This window comes from Lepisma saccharinum, chromosome 22 (assembly GCF_977018435.1).
Source record: "Lepisma saccharinum chromosome 22, izLepSacc3.1, whole genome shotgun sequence".
Lineage (NCBI taxonomy): Eukaryota > Metazoa > Arthropoda > Insecta > Zygentoma > Lepismatidae > Lepisma > Lepisma saccharinum.
In genome coordinates this window covers 19,275,190-19,287,273 of record NC_139250.1, presented here as the reverse complement: position 1 = coordinate 19,287,273, position 12,084 = coordinate 19,275,190, and the positions used below count along the sequence as shown (strand labels likewise).

The following is a 12,084-nucleotide window of genomic DNA, read 5'->3' as shown; positions in this document are numbered from 1 at the left end:
GCAGACTTACAATGGGCAGTGGAACCATATTCTGCTGTTCACAATGTGGCAACATTGTTGCCATAAGCCCGATACTGTACTCTTAACTGGGGGATCAACAATAAAAAAAACAATTGAAGTTTCTTCTTCTTATTATTATTACTTACTATTTCAGCAGCTCTTTCAGGTGGCAGTTTCTTGTAACGTTTGCCTAGTGTACAGTGAAATTTACTAATTTGTACTATTTGAAAAGGGGAACCACAAAAGGGAATACCAGGTGCATTATCATCTTTGGATGGATTTTGGAACCAAAATTTACCTGCAAGGAAATAGAATACACCGTTACTTAGACCAATTACCATAAAAATAAGACTTTTGCATATTCTGAACCACTAGAATGATAATTGTGCTGGCAAAGAAATTACTTTAATGATACAACTGAGGCACCTTTTCTATCCCTGATCTAAGTTTCCAAATTTCAACCAACTCGATTCTGTGAGTATATATTCTACCATAGTCATTATTATTATCCATCAGGAATTTCCTGTGCTGGAACTTAATTTTAAGGATTGGAAATCATAATTATACCGTTGGCACGTTTAATCTTTCCTGCAAATATGAACATCTAACGTATCATTTTTCACATCTCTACTGAAACTTATTTGTAAAATTGTTACAGGTAAATAAAACTATTACAGTGGAACCTCGAATTTACTAGGCCAAGCTGAAAAAACTTAACACGAGGAAAATGTAAAATCGAGGACAGTTTTATAGTGTTTTGCTTCTTGGGACAATCATGATAGAATGTGTAAATATAAGATCCAGGAATGTAAAATCGGGATTTCACTGAATTATAATTATAATTATCACGAACTCCGAAAGGGGTGAGCAAACACCAGAACGTCACTCACAGTAATGTATGAAAATTGTAGGGATGGGACCGATTAATCGGTACTCTATCGGTATCAGCCGATATAGGCGTACCGGTGTATCGGTAAAATTACCAATTATTTTACCGATCCGATATATCGATAAATATCTGATAATTTAGTGCAAAATTCTGGCATTTTGTTGTAATTTTTATTGATAATCTCCATGACCTACTTTCTAAAAAAGTAAATGTCTAAATATTCAACTTCTTTTGCACTGCAGTCACCACGAAACTCACATTTATTAAAAAGATCAGTGAACCTTTCAGGTTCTTCAAGGAACATTTCTAATTTTATATCGGATCGGTAGAATATCAGTTATCGGTATCGGTAAATTTTATATCTTTACTTTATCGGTATCGGCCAAAATTTCATATCGGCCCATCCCTAGAAAATTGTCATAGGAACCTTGCAGGAACATGTGGAAATATGACTCGTTTGCCCCCCCTTCCCTCCCTGAAAAAACCCTGCGCACGTTTATAGTTATTAAATTAAAAATTAACATATATTCCATTTATTATACCATAAAACTTTTAAAATAAAAAAAAAAGAAATTCCGCATTTACAATTTGAAAACTGGATGAGAACCAACAATACACATCTAAAACATTAGATATCACTAGAGGCACATATTTTTGGTAAATAAAAAAGCGAAATTTCAATACAACAAACAGTCAATTCCGGGTTCAAAAGCGGTAAATAAAATAAAATTTCGTTGTTATAGCGGTGATAAAGCAGTAGACAGAATGACATTTTGGTTTTAAAAATGTGTATATAACCGTAAATTTGATTTAAAAACTGTACTTATTACACAAAATAAACATATCCCTTCTAATAGCAAATTTACATTGTTACCAGAATATTAAGTTTATTCCTGTATAAAGGGATCCATTTTTGCTTCTCAAATATTTACAGCAGAATTAATCAATTTTCCATGAATTGCATAACTCACAGGATAATTCTGACTTCAGAAAGTGTCATGTCGTTAAAAAAACTCTAAATTTTATGTTTAAGAGTTTGTTTCGCATTTTGCAGTTCATTTTGCATTATTTCGTGACAAAACAGGGTAGAAAAATGCACCTCACATTTTTCAGTAACATGAAAAATTAACATAACAATGCATTATTTCACATTTCGCATTTTCGTCAAAAACGAAATATGCATGTCTCTAGATATAACTAATATTGAAATTTACAATGTCAAAGGCTAGGGCGGCTCTGGTCTCTGGACTCGCAGTAAGTATAATCAATCAATTAAACTTCATTTGAGATGATACTTTCTTATTTTTGTATGGTTTTGTGTTGCTGATTACTTTAAGTAATTTTTGACTATTAAATCAAGAACATTTTTTTGTAAAACATTGTTACACAAATGGTCGCTACACATTTGTGTTGATGGCAACAGTCATTCTGTTCACTGCTGCTTTCAGCATTGAATAAGGGGAAGTCAGTAAATAGGTCACAAACTGATGGGGGATGGCTGAAAGTAGCAGTGAGTAGTTTTTAAAGGTATCATTAGGTGGCAGCACAATCTAACAATGATATGTGGTTAGCAGTCGCTAGACAGAAGACGCACACATGGGCAGCTCTGTTTAAAAATGGCGACCATTCTTGAGAACTATTCGTTAAGATATGATGAGATGATTTGAGCTGATAGGCGAGACAGCATAGCAACTGCAAGAGAGAGTTCTCATGGTTTATTCTTCAGCATAATACATGATCGCTTGAATTTCCAAAAAAATGTGAATGTTGAACATGAGGTGTTACAGATAAAACATCCCCTACCTATAGGAAATATATGGTAAAGGAGGAGAAGTTCGCCACACCAAAATGATTTTCATTTTTTTCCTTCGAAACGAATTGGGGGAGAAGGACAAAATTTATACGATACAAAAAGTAGTCATTGTGGATTATGATGAATATAACAAATACTGTGTTACATATACTAATGACGTAATATTAAAAAATACTAAAATGAGAAAAAGTGGTGAAATTCCCGCCACATGCTGGGAAATTCGCCATATAACTTATTTATTATTTTATCGTCAGTTTAAATGTATGAAATACCAAGCTGTTGCCAATAAGTCAGACAACAAAGTGTAAAAGACCTACAAATGACAATACAAAACAGCTTAAAAATATACAATACAATACAAACATGTTTAAGAAACATAGGCCTAAATGTTCATATGCATTGTGAACAAGTTGTGTGTGAAAGATCGCCTGTAAGAATGGAAATTTGACACATTTTTTGTTACTCTGGCAAATTTACCAGCAAATGCAGTCAAAAGAAAACAACTTATGTTTACTTGCACATGCAAGCTTTCCAAAGCAAATCTTTTCACAACATTCTTAAGGTTTGAGGTTACGATATCAATAATTAAAAGGAAGAAAAATAATTCTTATCTGCCACGAAATGACAATATCCAACGTAGTATTGAAATTCGGCACCTTTCTTTGTCTTCTGTGTAGACGCAACCATGCATTCCAAACTGTACTGCTTGCTTGTTAGTTCGCTCACCACACTGTAGTTTTCAGTGGAAACAAGGCACATGTTACTTGATTTTTTACAGGCATCAGTGAGTGTTTCCAACCTATAGTATCTATCTACGATTACAAAAACCACAAATATGGCGAAATTCCAAGCATGGCGAACATCCCTTCTTTTACCCTACTAATTATACAAACTATTACTGCTGGGACAGAAGCCCAAAGACTTTTATGTAGCAGGTTTTAAGGGACTAATAAATACAAGGGTCGTTCAAGGTTGACCGGGACTTTTATTTCTGCAGAGGAAATAGGTAGCAGAAGAAACAACAAACTATGTCAGTTTTTCAAAGTATTCTCCGTGCACGCCGAGGCACCGTTGCCATCGTTCTGGCAGCTCCCGAATTCCTTTGGCGTAGAAAGAACTTGTTTGTTGTCGTAGCCACTGGAGGACATCGCTCCGCAGTGCTTCGTCTGTCGTGAATTTCTTCCCTCCCAGATGGTCTTTAAGGAGTGCAAACAAATGATAATCACTGGGGGCTAAATCCAGACTGTAGGGGGGATGGGGCAGAATTCCCAGCACATGTCGGCCAGAGTTGTTGTTGTCACATTGGCCGTGTGAGGGCGGGCATTGTCATGGAGAAGAATGACATTTCCAGACATCCCAGGTCTTTTCTTGCGAATGGACTTTCGTACAGCACCACGCAACAATGTGGAGTAATACTGGACATTACTCGTGCTCCCTTTGTCCAGAAAATCCACATGGATAACGCCCTTCATGTCCCAGAAGACACTTGCCACGATCTTTCCAGCGGACGGCTGCGTTTTGCTTTTCTTGGGGGGCGGGGAACCTTTATGCCGCCACTCCATGCTGCGTCTTTTGGTCTCTGGGGTTGAATTGTGCAACCATGTTTCATCACATGTGATGATGGATTGCAACAATTCATCACCTTCTGCTCGAAACAGATTCAGAAGCTGTTCACAGACAATCCTGCATGTCCACTTCTGATCGAATGTCAGCTGGCAGGGAACCCACCTTGCACAGATTTTGCGGAAGCATAAGTGGTCATGAATGATTGTCTCAACACTCCCGACATTGATATTCACCTCGGCAGCAATATCCCGCACTGTTACTTGCCGGTTCTCAAGAATCATTTGTTCAACACGTGCGATATTCACTGGTGTGACTGCAGTCGGGCGAATGTGTCCATGTGCTTCATTTGTCACCAGCTCCTGTCCTTCGCGAAACTGCTCACACCATTAGTACACTCTTGTCCGCGACATCGTTTGTTCACCATACAGTGCTTGCAATCGTCTGAAAATCTCAGCTGGTTTCACTTTCTCCTTCACGAGAAATTTGATTACACACCGCTGCTCCACAGCCACAGACACACTGCTTGCCGCCATGTTCGATGCAACTGCTGCGCATGCATGAAATACGTCAAGCCGGGCGCTAGTTACTCGCGAAGGAATACATTACGTCACCCGCACGTTTTATCATGATCCGGCTATTCATCGATTTTTTACGTACGAAAATCCCGGTCAACCTTGAACGACCCTTGTATACGGGATAAGTGTATGAATGTTGGTCGAGATTATGTTGAAAAATAAAAACTGTTTTCAAGTCAATATCTTACTTAGTATTTTTTGTAAATAAACATTTGTGACCTACTCACTGACTTATCTGCATACCATTGTACATATTCAAAATTTTTAAACCTGCATAAAATATAAATAATTATCATAATCACTAATAAGCTAAAATATTAGAACCTTTGTCAGTTTCTGTTGCATGCGATTTCGAACTCCTGGTGACGAATGAAAATCCTCCGGCTGACAGTTCTGTCATAAAATTCTCATGATTTTCCTCCCCTTCAATATACCCAAAATAGGTATTATTATTTTCTTTTAGTTCATTCAAATAATTCGTAACTATGCTTTTAAGCAAATCTTGCTCCACCGCCATCTCTCCCTCTCACACTTGATGCCAGCATGTGCGTACAGCGGGGATCACATCGGGCATCTGCAGCTGGATGTGCCTCAAGACAGACCTTACAAAATAAAATAAAAAGTATGTGAAAGTGAAATTCAGATATGTTTTCTACACATACACCCATCAATATGACACTCAACTTTTATTCTACACTTTACAACATAGAAAATACATGAGAACAGTCAACTTTAGTGCACCTGCCTCTTCCTAAGGAATTTGCCTAACTTCGAAGGTTTAGAAATGGATTAAAATTGTTTATTCTTACTGACCAAGTGCTGATGTCAACAAATTTTTCCTTTCAGCCCTTAATTACAGGGTGGCCCCCCCCAAAAAAAGGTAACCGAAATGCAGTGGCGTGCCCAGGATTTTCGAAAGGGAGGGGTTATGTATACGTTTTCTTGATAGTCAGCCCTCATTTTGTCATATTTTCCTACCTTTGACGTTATTTTTTTAAGAAGACTTGGCCAAAGGAGGGAGGGGGGTTATAACCCCCACCAACCCCCTTGGGCATGCCACTGCTGAAATGTAGAACCGTTAACTTATGTGTTCGATTACCTTTTATTTGGCCACCTGGCTCTGTTTATGTTGCATTAGAAAACAAGAGAAACTCTACATTATATACACACATATACAGGATGGCCATAAAGCATCGTTTCTCAACCTATGGGGCGCAACCCACTGCTGGGTCCTGAAGGGACATTTGGTGGGTTGCGAAGTCGGGCTCAAAAATTTATTTTACGTAATGTGTATTGAAAACCTATTACATTTAAATTACTAGGGTATATTGTTTTAACAGTTTAAATTCTGTGTGTGTCTAAACTCTACATTTCTGTTATTTACGCTCTACCGTTGCTTCTTAACAGCATCTCAATGATGTTTAAGTCAAGGGAATCGGATATCTGTCGTTTTTGTTGCAGCAATGAGTTCTTAAGAGGTGAGTATCCTGAACTTTCGGATGAGGCATTAAAGTTGCTCATGCTGTACTCCATCTCATATTTGTGTGAAAAGGGATTTTCATCTCTGATGAAAGTGAAGCAAGTACAGAAATAGACTTGACGCACCCTCAGATTTACGACTTAAGTAACACCCGCTTTAGACGAAAGCATTTTCCTTACCATTTTTCTCAACATTTATCCCATGACCAAAATGCTAGGATAGGATCCGTCCTACTTCCGTAGCATTTCTCGTAACATAACCATAGCATTTCTCGTAACATAACCAATCAGAAGCGACCTCTAGATCATGAGTACAGTTGTAATAGTGGCTGCATGAGATGTAAACGACATATCACTTCACATTTTTAAAACACGATAATTATTCAACCGAGTGGAATTACGCTTCGTATTAAATGGTTTTAGGTAGAGAAGCACGGCACTGATTAAATAAATACTTTACAACGTTTACTGTGCACGTATGGAATAATATTTTTAGTTTTTTCAATTGTAAACACCGTGCACTCGCCATATATGGTGTAACTCGACGTACCTTTCATGCTGTATATGTTATGCACTGTAATCGCAAAAGCTAGCCAAAAAGTTCCATGAAATGCTTCCATGTAAAGTACTATCTCCTATAAGATTTTTGGAAGCTTTTACATAGCATTTATGCTAGCAAAAATGCTAAAGGAAATGCTTTCGTCTAAAGCCGGCCTTAACCACCATTGAACCCACCATATCCCAATTTATGTGGAAAAGACAACTCCAAATTTCACATTAGTTTAGTGAGTAAAAAACAATGTTTTCAATTTCAGCATGTGTGTTTAGTTAGATGTTAGAATAGAGTAAATTAGTCTTTTAAATTACATATTTACTTATCTAGAATGAATGTTTAAAAAAGTGTAAAAGAGGGTTCCTTAAAGTAATCGATGTTAGCAAAAATATGATCATAAACTGGGTGCACACCCCTACAAGCAATTCTGCCGGCGCCCATGCTTATGGGTCCCAGGAAGTGTTAATTTCCTTCAAGGAGGGTCCCGGACTGGAAAAGGTTGAGAACTTCTGCCATAAAGCCTGGAAATCAAAAGCAATGCTTTCTGATTAAAGGCACTTGCACTACGGTTGGTTGATTGTTTTGTTCTTTTCTTTTTTGCTTTTCTGCCATTTTTGGCAAATTGCGAAGATGAGGATGAGCGATGATATGAATAAATTGATGAAGGGCCAGTCACAATTACGACCCCTGCCGATGACAGCATTTGAACCTGAAACTTCTGGCATCATAGCACAATGTGCTAATAACCGCTCTGTCATGGAGGTTGGCACTTGCGCTATGGTACTGATGCTGGATTGGGGGAAGGGAGCCCTGGAATGGGCACCATGGTCACCTAATCTCAACCCCAAGGACTTTGCCACATGTGGAATTTTGAAACTTGATATCTGGATCATCTCTGGGAAAGGATAATTCCCACATTTTGAAAAAAAAAATCCAGGAAACATGTTGACAAAGTGTGTTGAGACATGTGAAATATGCTTTGCATTAAAGATAGGTGCTGTTCCCATTGATTCCAGGCTATATGACCACCTTGTATACAAGCAAATCCAAATCTTATCTTTAGTAAAGAATTATCAATATATTTATTTTTTGGGGCATGTTGGGAGAGTCCATTTTGTTATCTAGGTGACAAGTTAATGTAGCTTGTCTTCAGCTATTACATGACCAGTAAAAAAGACATCAATAGTTTGCCTTCTTTGGTGGCAGGATGACTTGTAGTATGTAGATAATCTGTTTTGCATAGATTTTCATGGCATTGTAAGGATGCTGTTTCCTCAATTGGTTACTTGAGAGATTAATAAAAAAGATAAAATATTACACCATGTGTTGTTAACACGATAAAAATTATCGGTAATGGTTCAGATCGTTTTATGCTAGTCTTCCTAGCAGGAAGACTAATTATCGTAGAATTTTGTCATCATCGTCACATGAAAATTCCTTAAAGTAATGAGCACTGTTTGGATTTCTAAAAAAGTTATTTATGTTGGCAAAAACAACTTAAAAATTACCGCACACAAGCATGTGCACTTCCCATGAACAATGTATTTTCCATTGACAAGCGACTGTAAGTATCGTCAACTAGTGAGAATTAATGTAGAAGTAAATCGGAACCTCAGTAGAATGCATTTAGGGACTTTATTTTATAGCTATACTAAACGCAACTCCAACTGGCGGCTGGGAAACAGCAAATCAGCAATCAGTTGAATTTTCTTTGACTGAGATCGGGCATTTTCGAGTCACAAGGTACCGAGCATTGTTCGCGGGATGAAACAAATGAGCGTTGGGTTCACCACATGTTGCCAAACGTACTGTAAAGGGAGAAAGAGTTTTCTCAGTCCACACCAGAAATCAGCGGGTTCAACTGTACATGTGGTTCTGCACGTTGAAGTTTCCGGAAGGTCAGAATGCAGGCGGACACACAGTCATATAAAGGCAATTGGCAAAAACAGAAGTACGCCTCGCAAAGTTGCTTCAGGAGAGCGATGTGACCCTTTCAGGTTTACTTCACAACTGAGTTTGTTGATGCCCATAGAAACACACAGCCCTGAAAGTGATTGGGGGACAGGATGCGCCAGAAAAAACCATCGACGTCAACCACCAGTTGGAGTTGCATTCAGTATAAAAGAAGCAAACATGGCCTGCTTACTATGAAAGCAAGTATTGAACAAAATCTTAAGTAATCGCTAAAATATTACATCATGTGTTGTTAACATAATAAAAATTATCAGTAATGCTTCAGATCGTTTCATGATTATTTTTTTTTCAAAATCTCCTAGCAGGAAGACTAATTATCGTAGAATTTTGTCAATCAATTTTGAAATTTGAACCTTCCCTAAAGTAATGAGCACTGTTTGGATTTCGAAAAAAGTTATTTATGTTGACAAAAACAACTTAAAAATTACCGCACACAGCATGCGTGCTTACCATTACCAATGTATTTTCCGTTGACAAGCGACTGTAAGTTTCATAGACTAGTGGGAATTAATGTAGAAGTAAATTGGAACCTTAGTAGAATGCATTTAGGGAATTTATTTTATAGCTAAGAGAACCAAACATGGCCCGCCTAACCTAACTATGAAAGCAAGTACTGAACAAAATCTTAAGTAATCACTAAAACTCCGCAGTATGTGTTAACAGAAGTAAATCGAAATCAAACCATGGAAAAATTGCATTTGTAGCATGATGAAATCGCAATAAAACAAAATGAACTGATCATGTAATTTCATTTAGAGTTCATATGGGAACCCTGCAGTAGTCACACCAATTTTTAATTTAAAATAACTTCTTAGCAGTAAGTTCAGCAACTGCCAATTAACATAATAAAATAAGATAAAATACAATGTTATGGAACGATTCATTCAATTACTTTTCTTCTTCTTCCTCTTTTCCATTCCCTTATGCCGTTAAGCATCGGGTACCTCGTTCTGTCCATCTCATCCATTCCGTCCGGTCTCGACTCATTCTTCTCATTTCGTTCTTAGTTTTTCCATATTTTAATCCTATCTTTTCTATTCTATCTTCCCATGCATTTCTTGGCCTGCCTCTTCCTACTCTACCCTCAACCCTCATCTCCATCACTTGCTTGGCTTTCCTATCTTCATTCATTCTATTTACATGTCCATACCACTTCAGCTGGCATTCCTCTACTACTTCAGTCATTGTCTTCTTTTGTTTTACCTCTTCTCTTATTCTTTCATTTCTTATTCTGTCTCTTCGAGTTTTACCCACTGTTCTTCTAAGATATTTCATCTCTATTTCTTGAAATATACTTGGAGTGCTAAGCTTTCTGTGCCATAGCCCATGATGGGAACTACAATTGAGTTGTAGAGTTGCATTTTTGTTTTTGTACTGATCTCTCTTTTCCCCACTAAAGTATTACTCATTTGATAATATGCTGATGCGCCTTCTTTGTTCTATTCATTATCTATCAATTTTCCCACTGCTACTTATGATAGTTCCTAAGTATTCATATGTTTCTACTTTCTCTAGTTGTTTCCCTTCACATATTATATTCAGAGCTTCATTTTCCTTGTCCTCTTTAGTCACCCATATGATCTTACCCTTTTCTATATTAATCTTCATGCCTTTCCTTTTAATTTCTCCATACCATTCTTCCACTGCTTGCTGAAGTCTCTCAGGTGTATCTGATATCAGTACGATATCATCGGCATATAACAGTGCTTGGATATATACTGGCCTTAATCTCCACATACCTATTTTCGTTCTATGTGTTCGTCGTTTGCTTATTTTAGCAATTTCGTCTAAAAAGACGTTAAATAGGATTGGACTGAGGCTGTCTCCTTGTTTTATGCCTTTCTCAATGTCAAATTCACCTGAGTGTTCGCCGTCTACTCTAATTGTTCCTACAGGATTATTACATACAATTTTATTGCATTCAATAATTTTCCTGGTACTTTCTTTGCCTCCAATGCTTCCCATACATATTGCCTAGGGACTGAATCAAAAGCAGCTTTTAGGTCTATAAAAGCTAGATATGTGTCCTTGTTCTTGGCAATTCTATTTTCCATAATCGTTCTTATAGTATATATATGATCTTGTGTTTGCCTTTTAGGGCGGAATCCTGCCTGCTCCTCCTCCATATCTTCCTCCACCACTTTCCTGAGATGTCTTTCTATTATCCTTGTGTATAATTTATAAGCGACTGATGAGAGGCATATTGCTCTGTAGTTATTACAGTCATAGCTACTGCCCTTCTTATGTAGTGGGATAATGATATTTTTTTCTCCATTAATTTGCTATTTTGTTTTCCTTCCATATTCTTTGAAACATCTTGGTTAAATTAACTAACTACTTCCACACCTCCATATTTTATTAATTCTGGATTTATTCCATCTAATCCTGCTGCTTTTCCTGTCTTCATCAGTTCTATTGCTATTTGCAATTCATCTTCCTTTATTTCCCCTTCTACATCTGGGTTTTGAACTTCCATGCATGGTCCATATATCACCCCTACCTCCTCTGGGTTATTATTTTCTTTCCGGAATTTCTCACCATAGTGTTTCCGCCATACATCCAACACATCCTTCTTTTCTGTGATCAATTTATCTCCATCTTTAATAGTTCTTCTAGCAAGGTCTTATTCGGCTTAGTCCATATCAATTCAGGCAGGCAAAGAAAAAACCTCAAGATCTATGACATCCATAATTTCTTTGTATGATAACACCATTGTTTCCATGATAACCAAAAACTTAATATGCTGACCAAGACAGAATTCATTGTATTTTAAAACAAACTAAATGTTACATTTCAACCTAACCTTGTAGGCATACCTCGTTCCCGTGAATGGTTAGTGACAGAAAGTGTAAAAAGAAAAACTTACTTACCCTACGGATACCGGAGCGCCGGCTGTCTGCCAGCACGGTTTTGTAAACGGGCAAGTAGGAGTGTGCAAGAAGGATGCAAACTAGACTCTAGCCCTAACGTCAACGGTTTGTGGGGCTAACATCAATGGTTTGTGAGGCTAAAGTCAATGGTTTGCAACGTATTAGCATAATTGAAATCCAGGCACGAAAGTAGGTATTTTCCGGTGAACGAGGTTGCATAAATCGACAAAACACTCACACACCGTGCCCTGAACCAGTACGCTATCGACTGCCATAATGTGTTACAGAATCGAAATAACATGTAACAGTAAGTACTCGTAAATGTAAGAAATAGACATTATCTTAGTTAGAAATGCATTATTTCA

The 12,084-nt window shown here is 37.4% G+C and overlaps 1 protein-coding gene across 1 annotated transcript in view; it reads right to left on the bottom strand.

The window, feature by feature from the left end:
- Positions 1-12,084, bottom strand: part of LOC146004938 (uncharacterized) — a 34,561-nt gene that overhangs the window by 10,430 nt on the left and 12,047 nt on the right. The window contains exons 2-3 of the mRNA XM_083143995.1: positions 5,168-5,445; positions 147-298 (exon numbers count right to left, since the gene is read on the bottom strand). Coding sequence (XP_083000121.1) covers positions 147-298; positions 5,168-5,360 — 345 coding nt within the window. The 5' untranslated portion in view covers positions 5,361-5,445. The remainder of the gene's footprint in view (positions 1-146; positions 299-5,167; positions 5,446-12,084) is intronic.